The sequence below is a fragment of the Girardinichthys multiradiatus genome, chromosome 20 (genome assembly GCF_021462225.1).
Source record: "Girardinichthys multiradiatus isolate DD_20200921_A chromosome 20, DD_fGirMul_XY1, whole genome shotgun sequence".
In the NCBI taxonomy this organism is placed as follows: domain Eukaryota; kingdom Metazoa; phylum Chordata; class Actinopteri; order Cyprinodontiformes; family Goodeidae; genus Girardinichthys; species Girardinichthys multiradiatus.
In genome coordinates, this window is record NC_061812.1 from 24,379,062 (window position 1) to 24,398,571 (window position 19,510).

The 19,510-nt window shown below is 36.8% G+C and overlaps 1 protein-coding gene across 1 annotated transcript; it reads right to left on the bottom strand.

Annotated features, from left to right (window-relative positions):
• Window positions 1-520: 520 nt before the first annotated feature.
• On the bottom strand, window positions 521-16,650 carry LOC124856126 (sodium- and chloride-dependent GABA transporter 2-like). The gene is made up of 14 exons (XM_047346352.1): window positions 16,410-16,650; window positions 15,208-15,342; window positions 9,047-9,187; window positions 8,874-8,958; window positions 8,669-8,801; window positions 8,449-8,583; window positions 5,109-5,212; window positions 4,889-5,013; window positions 4,682-4,794; window positions 4,452-4,589; window positions 2,443-2,545; window positions 2,244-2,344; window positions 1,031-1,201; window positions 521-704 (listed from the first exon to the last, which is right to left on the bottom strand). Exons 1-14 carry the CDS (start codon window positions 16,648-16,650, stop codon window positions 540-542), a joined length of 1,890 nt encoding a protein of 629 aa, XP_047202308.1. The 3' UTR covers window positions 521-539.
• Between the last annotated feature and the right edge of the window lie 2,860 nt (window positions 16,651-19,510).

Genomic DNA, 19,510 nt, shown 5'->3' on the forward strand with positions numbered 1-19,510 from the left:
ATAGATAGATAGATAGATAGATAGATAGATAGATAGATAGATAGATAGATAGATAGATAGATAGATAGATAGATAGATAGATAGATAGATAGATAGATAGATAGATAGATAGATAGATAGATAGATAGATAGATAGATAGATAGATAGATAGATAGATAGATAGATAGATAGATAGATAGATAGATAGATAGATAGATAGATAGATAGATAGATAGATAGATAGATAGATAGATAGATAGATAGATAGATAGATAGATAGATAGATAGATAGATAGATAGATAGATAGATAGATAGATAGATAGATAGATAGATAGATAGATAGATAGATAGATAGATAGATAGATAGATAGATAGATAGATAGATAGATAGATAGATAGATAGATAGATAGATAGATAGATAGATAGATAGATAGATAGATAGATAGATAGATAGATAGATAGATAGATAGATAGATAGATAGATAGATAGATAGATAGATAGATAGATAGATAGATAGATAGATAGATCGATAGATCGATAGATAGATGATAGATGATTAAACCATTGATGACCTCAGAGTTCTGTTTTCTGTTTCGTTTGGACGCTTGACCGGTCGCAGTGTGGACAAGTCTGTGAATGAATGAAATGCTTCAGGGTTTATTGCTTTCTTTATTGTTCCAGCTGGTAAATCCTTCGCCGGAGTGCAGAGATGTTTTAGCCTCTGTGTAATGACAAGGAAAAATATTTTTGCCATTTTAATATGTGGTAAGATAATTTATAATGAAGAATGAAAACAGGTGCAATGTAAAAATCTGCCTCTCAAATAAATCAAGAGTAGATTTATTTGGGAGTTATGCAGTTATGTTTTAGCTTTTATTGTTATCTCCAAATTATTAAATGTCTGTATACACCGAGTCAGTATTTTGTTAAATGACAAAATAACAGATTATTTTCGCATCAAATACTCTGAATGTCCTCGGAGTCTTGATGCCTAGTTAACGCAACGGTTTTTATTTAGAATTCTGCCCTTTGATTGAATATGTTTACCTGTTTTGGTGTTCCTGGAGTGACACTTACAGCATACAGCATCCACAGTGGAAAAAATAATGTTGAAGAGAGTGTGAAGAACAGTCCCAAAGTGTAGCCCCACCATGGGTATTCATACGTGTTGTTGAATTTCAGAGGTTTATGTTTGATCACAGAGAACAGAAATGTAAACTAGAAGCAAAAACAAAAAAACAGAAATCACAAAAAGGCAAAACATTAATTAATGCACTGAAGGCATAAAGCTTCTGAGAAATTTCTACAAGCAAGCAAGTAAAGTATTTAAGTATTTAATGTTTATTATACTATCCAGAAATGTGCTTAATATTATTTTGAAAAGTGTTCAAATGTAACGTTTACCCCTTTGGAAATATAGACATTTATGCTCTAAGAAAAATATAATATAATATAATATAATATAATATAATATAATATAATATTTGGAAACCATTTTCTAAATCCACATTCAAACCCTTGGTTTTCAATTCTAAGTAATAAAGATCTTCAAATGTAAGGTATGAATTACAATATGATAAACAAGATGAAGGGTAGTAAGTAAATAAACGAGTTGTAAAACTTATGTATGAACAAAAAAGTGCTTTTTAGTTTGAGACCTTTGACACCTGTTGTTGGTCTGCTGTCTGTTGTAGCCCCGGCTAGCATTGAGGCAACTATGCTGCTGCAGTTTTCTGTCTGAAAGTGTCATGTGACTCACTCTACAGTCTGTGCACACACACCTGTCTTTGCAGGTGAGGGCTTCACAGAGAGCAGCTAATACACAAGTCATTAATATTTTTAATGTTCAAAGCAAGGCAGATGCTTTACCTCATGGACATGCTGCCAACAAATTCACAACCATTGCGTTACAATGTGATCTCAACGTGGAACCAAAATCTCGGAGGAATATTTCAGACACCTTTTAGAAGCGATGCCACAAAGAAATAAAGCATTTTGGTTGACAGAAGGGAGTCCGACCTGGTTTTGGTATGGTGTACCTACTGAAATGGCTTGTAATTTTATGCACAAATATATCTTAAATATTTCCTTAACCGATTATAATCAGAGATGCCCTCTCTAGCTTGAAAAGTTGTGTGGTATTGTCTTCAATGAGTTTAAAGTTTACTATAATATATCCTGAGACCCTCTCTCTCAATGACTTAAAGCTTGTATTTACAAAAGATAAATGAATGCAAAATATCACATAATCAACACTTACAGTACAGATAGCTGGTGTGAAGTATCTCCAGCAGTATTTCATGAAAGGCCAGGGATGATAACCAATCATGTCCTTTACATTATCATAGTGACGATCTGCACCTGGAACAATGGGCACTTTTAGTGTGCTAACATGTTGTAGCAAAATACAGAAAGCCATTAAAAAACTGAGTTAAAGCAAATGTATATTGATTGCATACCATAAACCCATCCAATACAGACAGACTGAAGAATAGCAAAAAATAAAAGTGTCATCCCACTGCAGGCATAGAAGTCAAACAGCTGGAAAACATAAAGGCCTCCCTGCAAAAGACACAGAATGTCAGGATCCAAGTGTGAGTGTGTATATTTGTGTGAGTGCAGAATGTCTTGTTGCTGGAGGGCGCGGTTGCCACTGACAGCTGGCACACCTACCGATAATCACTGCTATAGATTTAGCAACTGTGAGACAACCAATCTTTGCCTGATGGTCAACCTCACCGGTAGAGTCAAGCCACCCGCATTCTTATGAGTGATTTTTTATTTTTTTTAATCTTTCACTGTGAGAAAGTGTTATTATTTCTGCTCCTTTTTTCCTTCAAGCTCACACCTTGATTTGTTCTCTGCCTTCCAGGTTCAAACTCTCTCACAGCTCCCTTGTTGCAAGCCTTTGTTCACTTCTCTAACATTTGTGACCTTGGAGCTTGGATGTCAGCCTTAACCTATTCGCTCTTAGAGATTCTATGAAGATTGCCCTCACAGAATATCACCAGGATTTTTACCCCTCTCAACACCAACCATCCAACTTCTCACATTAAGCCACTGTTGATTTCATTCTTGCAAGACTTGCTCCACAACAGGCATTGTATTAACTCTTGTTTCCCCTTCGGGACACAGTGGAACCAGACCGCCAAAATTCAGAATTCATTTTTGTAAATAAACTAACATTTACCTCGTGTCCTAGTTGATTCTGCATGTGGGTCAGAAAACTCCATGACAACATGTCATAAAATTCATCACTGGACCTATTCAAACTGTATACAAACTACAAAACATCTGTATAAGCGTTTAAAAAGCTGAATTGTCATTAATCTGTTTAAGCACATTTTCTTGTGATTTTTTTCTGGGTTTTTATTTTTTTTTTAGAAATTCAATCCTTGGGAACATGGCATGTATCTTAGCTATGGTACATTATGTTTTAATGGCTTGTCTGGTGCCTCAGACTTGTTCTCATGCTCTCAGTGGATGACCAAAGCAGTGGGAATCTGTGAAGTTTTTACACCAGCTCAAACATGTAGGTTCTTTGTGTTCTTGAGTCATTTTCGCAGCAGAGTTAGTTGCATTTTAATTCTTGGATATCATGAGCCATGAAATCATGGATTGGCATGAAATACAGTTGTTCCACAACTAAGTTTAGACTGGTTTGTGTCAAAAACGTATGTTTGCCCAGAAACTTATACCTTTTTTACTTGGCCCTGGAATGGACGGATGGATGGATCATAAATGTTTACAATTTTTTACAGGCCACATATTTTCAAGTTTCTGAAGTGCATAAATCTTCACAAACATCTTTTTGTAAAATGGCAAATTGGAATATTGTGTAAACCTTCTAAATATAAAAGTGAATTATTCATAAAAAAATATTTGTGTATAATCTAAAACAAGCAGATATTGGAGACAAATTTTAGCATTATTCATTAGAAGCCCAAATGTGGCTATTATAAGGCACTGCTATTTCCAAAGCATATATATATATATATATATATTTATTTATTTATTTATTTTTATTATTATTATCATTGGACATCTCATTGTATATCCAGATAGATATATATCATCTCATGTCAACCTTGCTGATGCAACCAATTTGTTAAATTTTACTTAATCAGGTTTGTGATTTTTAATAGTTAAGGACATTTTTTCAAGTTCAGAAACCAGAGATGAGATTGTATGTAGTCTCTACATAAGGTGTAGACACCGAATTTCATGGATTGGGCATCACATCCATGGGTTGTTCTGAACATAAATTGCATTAACTGATCACTTTGTGGGTCTCTAAATGAGAAAAAAATGTGTTTTCTCATCTCACACAAATCAATGCTTTTGATGTCATAAGTTCCAGTTGTTATCAGGATTCTGACCTGTTTTTTTGTTGTATCTTAAATTTAAGCCAGTTTTATTTACATCTGTTCATACTGTAAATGAAGGCCCTATTAATCAAATCACTCACCTCAGTTACCATCACAAGACCAACCAGGAAACATCCAGCACAAATTGTGAGAAGAAGCAGTCTGCGTCGACTTGTTCTTTGAAAGAAGGATGGATACATGTCGGAGATGGTTGTAACCAAGGACTCCTGGTACACAAACTGTTGTGGTAAGAGATACTTTTCAGTAAAATTACAACTTCACTTTTATGTAACAGTTTTAGTTTGACATTAAGCATTGTTGTGCTTCCTACCTCACTGTCTAATCCCAAGAAGATGATCATAACAAAGAAGCATATTGCCCAAAGCTGAGGGAGGGGCATTAAAGCCAAAGCTCGAGGGTAAGCAATAAATGCCAAGCCTGGACCTGTTAAATGATATTAAATAAGTCATTCTCATAAGTAAAACACAGCACAATCACTATAAACCTCTGTTATACATGATTTAGCAACTTTCAGTACCTGATTCAGCCACCATGGAAATTTCCACATTCTGCTCTTTTGCCATGAAACCGAGCACAGAGAAAATGGCAAAGCCGGCTACGAAGCTGGTTAAACTGTTTAATAGGCATAGGCAAATACAGTCCCTGTTGGGGAGATAGTCAAATGTGAAGACAATGTCTTAACTACAGTATGTCATGATGAGGTAAGTATGAGCAGAGTAATAAAAACACACACAAACCTGTAACAGTTGTTGTTGTATTTGTTGTAGCTTCCCAGAGATGTCAGAACACCTGTGCAAACTCCATAGGAGTAGAAAATCTGGCTGCCTGCATCAATCCATACCTGAAAATTTTAATTGTTTTTTCATTATAGTGCCAGAACCTAAATGTGCATGTCTCATTTAATTAAAAAAGTTTACACACCCCTATTAAGACTGTATAACAAAAACATTTTAAAATGTTTCCCGCGCAATAACCTGTACAACTCTATTCAAAACAAACTGGAATTTTCCAAATGGAAAAATACTAAATGAAATACTGAGATAATACGGCTGCATAAGTGTGCACGCCTCCTTACAACTGGAGATAAAGCTGTTTTCAGCATTATTCACTAAATTGAAACTCGTGCTACAAAGGAGTCAGCAGATATAAGCATATTTTTAAAGAGCCTCTGATTAACTCTAAATAAAGTTCAGCTGTTTTAGTAGGCTTTGCCTGACAGGTTCTTAGTGGCATCACAAAGCAGAACTGTGAGATGCATCAGATACATGGGAAGCTCTTGACAATGCATTCCTCATTGTCAAAAGGTGTCAGTTAGGAGAAAGGTAGAAAATAAATTGCAAGATAATAGGTATACCATGAAACACAGTGAAGGCAGCCATCATCAAGTAGAGAAAATATGGCCCAGCAGTGATATTACCAAGAACTGGATGCCCCTCCACAATTGATAAAAAGACAAGACGAAAACTGGCCACAGAGGTTGCTACAGTAACATTAAAGTAGAAAGCACTAGCTGTTTAGTACATGTGACAGCAAGCTCCTGTGTTATAAATGTTTCTGGGCTATGGGGTAGGGTGGCAGGACAGACTTGTCTTGTGAGGAAAACCATCCAGCCCTGCTAAAGTATGCAACGACACATTTTAAGTCTCCTCAAAGTACATGGGAAATGATAAAACATGTGAGAAATGATAAAACAATAAAACAAAGGCTGATTTTTTTGGCCATAATTCCAAATGGTATGTTTTGCCAAAAAAAATAAATAAATAACACAGCACATCAGCTCATCACAACATCACCAAAATCACATTGTGACGTATGGTGGTGGTAGCATCATCCTTTGAGGCTGTTTTTCTTGAACTGGGGCCTGAGGCAGGGTACAGAGAAACAGTTGCAAATAACAGTCTACTTTGGCACAACACTTTCAGACTTCAGCTAGAAACCTAAAGAACAGGAGGCACATCCTGTTTCAGGATGACCACCAGCCAAAAGCTTACATCCAAATCCAACTAATGGCTTCTCTAGAAGATTATGGAGTGGTACAGCCAGAGCTCATAGCTGAATATGACTGAAGATCTATAAGGTTAATACCTGGAGTAGGGTTTTCGCAGGGATTTTTCTCTCAACATCAAAGATTTAGAGCATTTTTGCTTCAAATCCACAAAATAAAATGTTTTTGCTCCCTCTGCAGCTTGTTTGAGTTCAAAGTCCTGACATCCAATATGTGCTGATGTCCTTAGACACAAATCCTCAGGCAAAGCATTGCATGTGACTGCAGTGGTCTGCAAATGTTTTCATGGCCTTGACCTTTTCTCGGTTTTGCCACATAACAAGCACCAATTTTAATGTATTTTACTTGGATTTTATGAGATAGACCAACAAAAGGCAGTGGATAATTGTGAGATGGATGGTAAGAGACACATGATTTAAAAATGTTTTACAAATAAAAATCTGAAAAGTGTGGTGTAGAATTGCATTCAGCCACTGAGAGGATGCTGTATAGTAACATCCTTCACAGTAGTAATAGCTGTAAGTTCTTTGGGGTATGTCTCTACCAGCCTTCCACATCTGGAGAATTTAAGATCTGCCTGTTCTTAATTGCAAAATTGCTCAACCTCTTTCAAATTATACGGAGGGCATCTGAGAGCATTCATTTTTCTGCCATGCCACATATTTTGAAATGGATCTAGGTCTGGACAATTATTAGGAGATTCTGCCATGAATATTCTTCCATCAAAACAATCACATTGTAGCACATTGTGTATGTTTAGGGTGGCTGACCTGGTGGAAGGTGAACATCCACCTTCAGTATTTTTAAACATCTAAAAAGCTTTCTTCCAGGACTCTTCTCTGCTTAGCTCCCCCCTATTCTTCCATCAACTCTGACCAGCTTTTCTGTCTCTGCTGAAAAATAAACATCACCACAGCATGATGCTGCTACATCCATCTACACCATGGCTGTGATTTCTGTCAAACATGTTTTGCATGTAGGTCACAAAGTTCAATTTTGGACTTATCTGAGCAAATCACCTTGTTGGTTGTGTCTCCTACATGGTTTGTGGCAAACAGGACTTTGTCTCTCTTTCAAACAATGGCTTTGTTCTTGATACTCAGATTAATGCTTTTCTCAACCACCCTGTTGGCTCAGGAGGAAAGGATATATTATGGTAGGTTTGTGTTTTTGGCAAGGTCTTTACATTTTCAGATGATGGGTTAAACAATGTTCTTGGAGATGTTCAAAGCTTGGGGGTTTCATTATAAATTACCCAGATTATAATCCTCTAGAACTTTTTCCCTGACCCGTGTTCTCTCTTGGTCTTCATGATGCTGTTTAAGGTTCTCTAACAAACCTCTGCCACATTTTTAAAGTTTTTGGTTGTAAAAAAAAAATTAAAAACAAGCCTCATTTTTCTATTTACTACATTTACTACTTTAACACAACCACTACGTTTTGTTGCTCTATGCCATTGAAGCCTGTAAATCTCACTTTTGTTGTGGTTGTATCATTATGAAATTTGGAACAACTCAAAGAATAATAATAATATTATTGTAAAAGCACTGTATCTTGGCGATTTTGATAGTTTTAAGCTGTGCATCTCAGTATGCTTGTTACGTTGGATCTGAGTCTGACTAATATTAAGTCAAATTGCTGCAGCAGAATGAATGCTGTTAACACAAACGTTTAAGCAAAAAATGCATGCAGGCCCTGGCCTGTGAAAACATCCTTAAAGAAACTCAGACTCTCATTGCTGAGAGTTTTCTGCTAAATTTGAATCACTAACCTTCATTCTCTAATACACTGATACATCTACACTTTGTGTCCTTCCCATGTAAAAACACAGAATTCATGGTAAAGCTATCTAAACATTTGCATACTAGTACTTAATATTACACAAAATACCAAGATTTTCTTTAGCACTGTCTTTCACCTGGGTCACAGTCCTTTGCTGAACATTTTTGATCATAAGGATTATAAAATTGGAGTATCATTAATATTTTCTCCAAAGAATAGGTGCAAAACCATATATACATTATTTAAGTTATAGAAGACAAAACCAAATAGCTAAAGTTTTGATATGGTACCTCTGGGTCAGCGAGGCGGGATGGGTCAGGATAGAGGTAGAAAACAATGCCATCTTTGGCTCCTGGTAAAGTAAGTCCACGGACAAGCAACACTGCCAGCATCACATATGGAAAAGTAGCTGTGAAGTACACAACCTAATGCACAACGATTACAGGTATGGTGGGGACAAGTTAATATAAAATCAGAAATAAAAGGTTACCTTCTAGTTCTGATCTGTACCTTTCCTGTGGATTTAACTCCATTCCAGATGCAGAAATAACACAAGACCCAGACAAGAAGCAGACAAAGGGCCAGATCCCACCGAACACTTCCAATGTTATCAATTCCATCTGACAGCCCCAATATTCTCCTCCTGTAACATAATTTATTCAGTAACACACAAAAACATCATGTCTGGAATGATGTTTCACTTCCTGATACCTACTCCCAAAACTGAACAACTGAAGATGTCATGTTGGCGTACAGGTGCAGAGAGGATGTGTCATTGTGACCATATTCAAAACAAGCATCTTCCAAGAAAACAGAGATGTTGGGATTAGCAGAGGAAATACAAGATGCCAAGGTATACATAAAAGACCCTGAAAGTATGCTTTGTACCTGTGTTCCAGCTATTGTTGCATCTGACCCATGGAAGCTCAGTTCTGAAGGAAGAAAACAGGTAGAGAAACGTCCAGGCCAGAATGATGATATAATACACCCCAGTGTACAAAACAACCACTTGGCTTCCATAACCCAAGCCTGTGGAGAGAAAAGTGTGTCTTTATAATAGCATAATGAAATACTTACAACAAAAAAAAACATATGAGCTGACTTGAAATACAGCGTCTGTGCTGCCCTCAGTAAAATGCGACTGATATTTCACAATTAATTGGTAGCAATTAATGTTAAAAGTACAAGCTAAAACCCATTATTCAGTCAGTATTGGTCCTTATCTTATTGTAAGCCATAAATAAGTTTGGAAAGCATTGTGGGTAGCAGAAGCTCAGTCTCCAGAGAATGTGTCATCAGTAAGCCTGTCTACTCATGTCCAAGTTGCTGCTATCTTATATCTCAGGAGCAAGATGTTCTGATTTAAGTTTTTGTAAACGGGCTTGGCTTGCTGTTTATCTACGTTAACATACACAGAGTAACTAACATGTAGTGGTAACAGTACAGTGCCCTTTGAAAGTATTTATACCCTTTGAACTTTTTCACATTTTACATAACAGCCACAAAATAAATTGTATTTTATTGGAATGTATGTGACAGACCAGCACAAAGTAAGGCATAATTGTAAAGCACAAAGAAAATGACACATCTCCAACTTTTAAATGTTTTATATATAAAAACTAAACAGGATGATGTGCATTTGTCTTAGTGCTATTTTCTTTGATACCCCTGAATAAGATTCGGTGTTACCAAGTACCCTCAGAAATCCCCTGTCAAAATGAGATGAGATTATTCCATGTATCCATGCAGAAATTAATTAAATCCTTGCAATCAAATCAATGAAATATAAATCAGTAAATATTTACATTTTGAAGCTGTCAATGGGAGGCCCATTCGGAGTCTTTTCTTGTGCAGAACTGTATCACTAAGACTGAGAGTAAAACAAATGTATCTCTCATTTCATCTTATGTAATCTTTAGAGTATCAAATGAATAATTTCAGTTCAATTCAATTCAGTTTTTATTTATATAGCGCCAATTCACAACACATGTCGTCTCAAGGCACTTCACAAAGGGTTTGGAATGGTATAGGGTTGTTGGGGAGGTTAGATTAAACTGAATGTTAGAGTTTGGCCATTTTAGAATGGGCTATGTGTAGGGCTACTAAGTAAAATAATACACTAATAAAGTTTGTCCATCTAGAGCCCACTGGTGGCCATTGTTATACTAAAAACCACAAGGATTGGGATACCTCTCTCTGTCAGACTGATTATAACCATTGGAAAAGAGAAGGGGTCATACAGGGAGCAGAAAAGGAGGGTGTGTTTGCACCTCAACCATAACTGAGCCGGTTTAGGCTAAACCTGACTCCCCCTTACTCCATCCAACAGGGAGGAAGGAAGGCAGAGGTAAAAATAATTAGAGAGTGTTGTTTCCTGTTGCATTGTGTGAAAGGTGGGTAACTTTAAAATGGGCTAAGTCAATTCAATCGAATCATACAGATTTCAAGTCAGGCACATGCATTACAATTAATAACTAACCATTGAACAGTACAGTCAGATTCAGTTATTTATTCAAATCGGATAAAAAGTTTTTCTATCTAAGGAAACCCAGCAAATTGCATCCAGTCAGTGACTTGTATCAGTCACTCCTCCTGGATGAGCATGTAGCGACAGTGGACAGTCACTGGCGTTAACTTTGCAGCAATCCCTCATACTGAGCATGCATGTAGCAACAGTGGAGAGGAAAAACTCCCTTTTAACAAGAAGAAACCTCCAGCAGAATCAGGCTCAGTGTGAGCGGCCATCTGCCACGACCGACTGGGGGTTTGAGAGAACAGAGTAGAGAAGGAAAAAGAACACAGAAGCAGAACACAGAAGCACTGATCCAGGAGAACTTTCTATGGGAAGGAAAAGTAAATGTTAATGGATGTAGCTCCTTTAGTCATTTCATCCAGGAAGAAAGATCAGATAAGCTCTGACCCAGTCTTCAAGGCTGGAGTATGAAAGAGAGCACATACAGTTAGTCACAGTAAAAGCTCAGTCAGTAGGAGAGAGAAAGGGTTAAACACTGAAAGACAGGGCCAAGTGTATCATCAGTAAAAGGTGAGCAGGAAGGTGTCACAGGTAGACACAGAGTCAGGCCAGGTGTAGCTTCTAGGAAAAGAAATGAGAGAGAACATAAAGTTAAAAACTGAAATAACAGCAAATAATGCAAAAATTGGAGAGTAGTATGAGAATGTAGCGAAGAGAGTGAAAGTGGTCCTCCAGGAGCCTAAGCCTATAGCAGCATAACTACAGAGATAGCTCAGGAAAACCTAAGCCACTCTAACTATAAGCTTTATCAAAAAGGAAAGTTTTAACCCTAGCCTTAAAAGTAGACAGGGTGTCTGCCTTACAGACTAAAACTGGGAGCTGGTTCCACAGGAGAGGATCCTGATAACTAAAAGATCTGCCTCCCATTCTACTTATAGAGACTCTAGGAACCACCAGTAAACCTGCAGTCTGAGAACAAAGTGCTCTGTTAAGAATATATGGAACAATCAGATCTCTGATGTATGATGGAGCTAGATCATTAAGAGCTTTATATGTGAGGAGGAGAATTTTAAATTCTACGTAAATTTTATTACATAGAATCTAGAATATTAGTATTCTAATGAATACATGTAGTATGATCTAATGATCATACTACATGGATAAGATGTAGTGAAAAAGTGAATGAAGGATGATTTCTTATAAATCTTGTTAAACATATATAAATGATTGTGGATGGAATTATGATTTTTACATTTATGATTGATAAATAGAATTGCAATAAGGTTAGTTTTTTATAATAGTAAGTGCTACTGGATTTTGTTAATCAATATGTTTAAGAAAAGTACTGATAATCACTTTTGATGCATGAAAAGAAAGGATGAAGTTGGCAGCCTCACTTCTGTCAGTGCACCCCAGGTCAGCTGTGGCTACAATGTAGCTCACCAGTGTGTGAATGTGTGTATGAATGGGTGGATGACTGAATGTAGTGTGAAGCACTTTGGGGTCTCTGGGGACTTGGTAAAACGCTATACAAGTACAGGCCATTTACCATTTACCATGAAGTAATGGTTTTCAACTGTAAGTGAAGTAGAGGCTGACATTTTTTCGGGAGTCCCACGGGTCACGGGATTCCCACGGGAAACCCGCGGGATGGGAGACAGCATCAGTAAAGATCATGTGATTGGGACGGTACAGGATTAAAAATGAATGGGAGCAGACGGGAGCGGGAGCTAATCAATAGGAGGGAAAATAAACTAGGATCAATCCTTGGAAATGTAAAACTGAGACTTTCACTTTGTTATAAACTAAAAAAAAAAAAACTTGAATCGACGCCGCCATTGTGTAGTTTTTTTCCAAGAAGCCTATACTATAATGTGAGTCAAACGAACTACAAGACCCACAAGCCAACAGTGCTTCTGCTCGATGTTTTCCACCTGCGTTCAGAATGGAGGGAGCAAACGCAGGTGGAGAACTGGATGTGGTAAAATTGGATTTGTAACGTAAAGTCAGAAATAAGGACTTATCTATTAAACTCATAGAGCTGACAGGAAAGTCTCAAATATTACCGAACTTCAGGAGAGTTGAATGTAGCGGTTTTAACACGCAGTCTGCTGCTTGTAAAACGTGTTTAGTTGTAATCAAGTTCACCAGTGATTAAGGGACACTTGTTAGACAGATTCTGGATTAAATCAGTCCTGCATCTCTTCATTCATCAAACCAAAAGTACCATCATGTGTCAAGTCTCATCTGACCAACAAAATTGCTGCATTTGCATTAAAGATTTAAGAGGTAAGGTACGGAAGCCCGTGAGGGGACATGGGGAAATTTATTTATTTTGCGTCTCCACGCAATACTTTTGCGTTCAGCATTTTGGAGTAGCAGCACAGATGATAAACTGCTCATAAAACAAACACTGATATGTCATTGATATGGTTTATTTGTCATATGCAGGTTAACACGCAGTAAACAATGCGATAAAATGCTTAGGATAAGAAGAACCGTTCAAATCACGATAAAAACAAAAACACTAATGGCGTACAAAAAAAAGTACACATCATGCAGCAGTAATAAGCAAACAAAGTGTCACAGATGTGGTTTCGTGCAGTATTATTGTTCAGTAGTTTGTTTGACAGCTTGTGGATAAAAACTGTCTTTTAGTCTGATTTGAAGATAATTTTATTTAAGGCTGATTTCAAAATAAAACTCAATAAATCTCAAAACGGGTGTAGTGTTTGTTTCATTTTTGCAGTTATCTGGTTTGGAAACTATCCCACAAAGTATTGCGAAATAACGCAAAAACATTTGCGTGAGAACGCAAAAGAAAACAATTCCCCCTTGTCCCCTCGCGGGCTCCGTAGAGAAAGGCTTCATTAAGGTAAGATATTAAATAAATATGTTGTGAAATAGAAAAAAATTGAATGTACCATTAAATGTACAATTTATTTAATACATCATTAAATATTAAGTGTACCACTAATTACGTCATGTCGTCTTTAAGATTATACTTAATTATTCAGTGGCACATTTAATTGCATAATAGTCCATTTCATGATATAATGGTACATTTATTGTTTCTAATGATGTATTAAATAAATAAATGGTACCTTTAATTTAATGGCACATTTAATGTTACATTTATTTCATGTTACATTCACTTCACTTATGGGACATTCACAACATTTATTTATTTAATGATGATTTTATTGTATTAATTTTGTCCAGTTTGACCCTCCATTCTTGATGCCTGTATAGGAGGTCATGTCAGAATTTGAATCAGGTGTTCTGGAGCAGACAAACATCTAAAACTTACAGGGAAGGGGTCCCTGAGGACCAGGGCTGTGAACCATTGAGGTACAGTTTCTAAATTATGAAGGTAATACCTTTTTGGCCTTTTGTTCAACAAGTACATTTCTCTTACTAGGTACATTTTTCTTTCGTTTCAGCAACTTGAAACATAAAAGTAATGTCATTGTTCAAAGGAAACAATCACTTAATAAATAAGTAAAATACAACTAGGTACATTTTGTTTATTCAACTAAGATAGACTTGGTCTGTTTCCTTGTTTAATATTTTATTATTTCTTCATTATTATTCTTTTTACTTTAACTGGCCTTTACTACAGCTAAAAACAGGGACCTAACTGGTCCTTCAAAGAAAGAAATTGCCAAAAGACTAAATGAAGAAAACAAAAATGGGAGTGGCACAGGAGTGGGAGTCAATTTACCAGGAGTGGGATGGGACAAGACATTTTTCTGTGGGAGCGGGATGGGACAGGAGGGAAAATCCACTCCCGTGTCACCCTCTAAAGTGAAGTAAATGCTGTAACTAAAGGTTTGAGCAGCAACAATGTAAGAATTAATGCCTCTGTTTAAGAGGAAGTGTAATGTTGAGTGAGACAGGAATGGAACAGATGTTGAGGAATTGGGAAATGGGAGACGTGCCTGCTTTTTAAGTCATGCTTTCAGGATGCTTTTCTTCAGCAGGGATGGGGTGTCCAGCAGGACAATGACAAACAATAAAAACCGTTTAGTTCAAAGCTTATATGTGTGTTAGCAGGGCCTAGTCAAAGTCCAGACCTAAATTCAAAAGAAATTCTGTGTCCAGAAAATGTATCTACACAGACGCTCTCTATCCAGTCTCCTAAGATATTTTGCAAAGTAGAATGAGCGGAAATTTCAGCAAAGCTGAAAGTAACATATCCCAAAAGAGTTGCAGCTGTAATGGCAACACAGTGTGCTTCTAAAAATATTGACCCAGGGGCCTAAATAGAAATGAATGCCACATTTTCACATTTTTATTTGTAAAACTTTTAAAAATCATGTATAATTTTCCTTCCATGTCACAATTATGCACTTATTTGTGTTGGTCTGTCACAGAAAATCCTAAAAAATTACGCTGATGTTTGTGGCTGTGACATAACAGGAGCTAAAAAGGTTCAATGGGTATGAACACTTCTGCAGAGCATTGAATAGGTCAGGCACAAAATCATCAAATACAAACATGAGGGCTTTGGTATTTTTGCTTTGATGATTCCAACCAGTTATTTTGTTGTATTTATGACAAGTGTGGCACATACCTTCAAAAAGAGGGCATATTTTCCTCCAACATGTTATTCCACCCTGGCTGGTGAACTGACCCAAGGATGTCTCAAGGAAGAAGAGTGGGATGCCACAGGTGACCAAAAATAAAACATAGGGAATGAAGAAAACACCTTCAAAACAAGCATGTCAGTGATTAGTATCTCAGAAATGTCAACACAAAGGCAATATGCTCTCCTATAAGTTTTTTATCATTTTTATTTATCACGAAATACTCTATAAGATAGATATTAACCCTCACTCAAATCTAAAGTTTATAAAGCTGACATGCAATCGAGAAATTAGGCAGGTTGGATGTAGTATTGCTTTTCGTGGCACTAGTGGCCTTCATTGCAGGAAATGGTGAGAGAGAGAAGGGGAAAGACATGCAGCAAAGTTCCAGTGGTCAAGAATTATACCCTGGATGGTTCTGAGGACTAAGAGCCTCTGTATATGAAGTGCCTGCTCTACCGTTATGCCATATGTCACTGCAATAGTTTTTTTAAATAATTGTGATCATGCTAAATACATTATATGTATATCCCTTTCCTGAGCAAAGCCAGTACCTTTTTTAAAAACAGACAAGGCTGTTTTGACTGACAGACACTGTAAAAGGCTTTCAGGAGAGGAGAGCTGTTTTAAATCTTGCCTCTGTAATGTTTCAGTCCTGCGCCTGCTTATTGCTCTACTGACTCTCACCTGTGGTCTTCTCTTTTTAAGCTTCCTCCAGCCACAGAAATATTGCCAGATTGTTGATAGCATTTCTCTGTGTAACTGTCCAGCATTGCTTCTTTGGCAATTTCTGATCTCCTGGTTATGAACTTGGCTCTGGATTTTTTGTTCTGCCTCACCCCCCGTCGGACTCTACATTTATCTCTGCAATTATGCCAGCTCGCCCTATGCCAGACCACCTTACTACCTGCCTCTGTGTTTCTGACCCTTGCCTGCCTTTTTACACACACACACACACACACACACGCACCCCCACCCATACACACACACACGCCTCACAGCTACTAGTCAACTCGGCTCTGTGACCATCTGTTATGGTGCTTTAAAGCGTAACAATAGCAAAATGTGAACTCCTGATGATGCTTCAGTCCTCACATAAGTCACCTAAATCCTGATATATTTTCATGTCCATGACATTTCAGGAAGATTTTAAGATTTGTTCCAGCTGTCAACAACAAGAAACACTTACCTCCTCCATTTTTGTAGCAAAGGTAGGGAAACCTCCAAACATTTCCAAGACCCACAATGTGTCCAGCCACCGCCAGGATGAACTCCATCTTTGTGGCCCACTGGTCCCTCACATGAGTTTTTGGCTCAGTGCTTACAGATCTGTCCCCATCTTTTGGTTTTGTTTTTATTTGGGAAACCTGTTTTTGGTCCATTTTTAACCTAGGGATTAGATGAATATAACTCAGTATACTATTGGCCATCATTTATGTTTAGTTGAAAACAGTACATTCACAAACACTATACATCTACCCTCTATAATACATTACAATCCAGTATGGCCTTCCTAGAGAGCAGTTAAAAATATAAATTCAGTCAGTATTCTTAAAAAATCCAACAATTTATTATTTATGTTATAAATGCAATTTGAACCCTTTTATGCTCTGTTGAAATGTAGGGACACATTTCAGTACATTCATTTTTTAAGTCAGCATCTTTTTAAAGCTGTACATTTAATGTATTTGTGTTATATTGTTCTGTCTTTTATTTATATATCATTAACTTCAGTAGTTCAAAGTTGTCCTGTAATCCATGTATCTACCTATCTGGATAATATATACACACAAACACACACATCAGGCTATAGCTAGTGTAATTAATAAATCCGTATAGCTGGAACCAAATTTTCTTGTAGGACACATCTTACAACACTGTATAATTTTGTAACTTGTCCTTTAAATGTCCAAGTTTTAAACAAGAATTAGTGCAGTTACATAAGTATATAAATAAATAAGACCTCTGTGTCTTACCTTGAGCATAAGTACTTTCCTTTCTCTTCAGGAGGTTGAACACCTGCTTCTTTATGAGACCTGGAGACCTGAAGGGAGGGGCCAGTGATACTAACTCAACCAGTCTATTTCCTCAGAACAAAAACAGCTACATTTACAGTTTTCAGTGAATGTTTTTTGCAGATAAAATAGATAATCATCTCAGACGCTGTGCAGGGCTTCACGTTTATCTTGGGGGTGACAGGCCTTAGTTGAAGTACATTTGTTCCCCATCATGTTGTTCTTTAAAATACAAGGAACATAGTCTGTTTCAAAAACTGTGCAGTTACTTGTTAGCTGTTATTTAGACATTGTTTCCTTTTGATCCAAAAAAGTCAGCAGTGTGCTCATCTAAGAAGCAAGATACATTTATTTTCACACATATGTGTCAAACGGATTAACCTGAAGGCTTCCTAGAGTTTATTCTCTGCAGTTCTTTTGTGCTGCACATCCAAAACAACTATAGGAAGATGATGGTGTTCCACTATAATTCTTACTGAGACTAAACGATCTAGACACAAATAAGGCATAAAGTTACCAAAATGAGCTACAATATCAGTTTCTTTTAGAAAACATCAAAGCTATAAAATAAACTGAAAGGGTGATATAATTTAATATTAACTTACTGTGTTCATTCATTCCCTAACTAAAACATCTACAAAATAGGATACGACAATATATAGAAAAATGTAGGCAACATGCCCAATCCTGATCTCCTGCTTTGATACATACCACCATCACTACAGACAATAAACACTTGAGAAATGAAACACCTTGTTTATTTACATCATAACATGTAAATAAATCATAACATTTTATTTAAAATTCAAATTACAAGATTGTTTTATCTTAACATAGCTAGACAAAAAAACACTTGTTGCTTCTTTTCTCGAAGTTTCTATACCTTCCATCAAAATAGGTCATTTATATAGTCATTCAGCAAACAGCTCTTATTTACCAAGCTGACCATACTTAATGTTAATATGTATAATAAATGAATAATAAATGAAATTATATCTACAGAAATATTTGCACCAACGTCTTAACTCTTCCATTAAAGAAAAAGACCGTTCTTGTCGCTGAACTTCACATTTGAGCCTTTAAAAAGGCCTGTTCTTTTGTTCACCACTGGAGGTCAGTATTTAACATAACGTTTGACATTTAAACATTGGGTTCAAATTTTTTGGGCGTGCGTCAGGGTACACCATAGACAGGTTCATCAGTGCATCACAGGGCAACACACATACTCCGTTTAGATTAACCAAATAACCTGTCATGTTTCTGAACTGTGGGAGGAAGCCAGAAAACCTGAGGACATGTAGACTGCATTCAGGAAAGATTTGAACCAATGACCTTCTGACTGCAAGGCAACAGTGCTACCAACTCCACCATTGTGCAACTACCAGCAAAGTCTGTATTCTGAATGAATGGAACACTGTTTCACTTCTGTGTCTGCTATATTTTGTCTAAATTTCTAACTCAAAGGGAAAACATTAACTATGCAGCTTGAGTCCATTTAACAGAAAACAAGCTCATTACTTTCACGTGTCCCGTGCAATAGTGAATAAAAAATATGAATTTGTATTTTTAGGCATGTCAGAGTTTTACTGTGACGACCCCTAACAGATTTAGGATGAGTTCCTAGGTAGTGCTCTGTTTGACACAGATGACGCTTCATTGATTGGCAATAAATATAGTCAGTTTATTGTTAAGGTTAATATGCAGTGCTTTGTCTGTTTCGACTCTGCACCTCCTCCAGAGTTAACTAACTCTCTTCTTGTTTGGTCACTTTAGATGGATAGCCGTCTATTAGGAGGTTTGCATCTTTGTGAGATGTTCAAAGCTTGGGAAATATATTTTTATAACCTAACCCTGCTTTAAGCTTCACCACAACTTTATCAGTGACCTGTCTGCTGTGTCCCGTGGTCTTCATGATTTGGTTTGTTTCATATTGTTCCCCAATGGGACTAAAGGGGATTGAATACATATGCATGTATGCCAAAGTTTTCAGACATTTTCCATAACTTAACATTTATGCAATACTTGGTATTGGTCATTGCATTGGAATTTGTTGTAACATGACAAAAGGTGAAAAGGTTCAAGGGGTTTGATTACAGAGCATACATAACACGTCTTATTGTACTTTAGCATACAAACTACATAATATTCCTTGCATAACTGAATATAACAAAGTTCTTGTCATGTTAACTCTGTGCACAGCTGCAGTTCCTTGTACTTATGTAACTTTTTGCGGCATAGCTTTGGATGACGCTGCCAAAGACAATTCATTTACAAT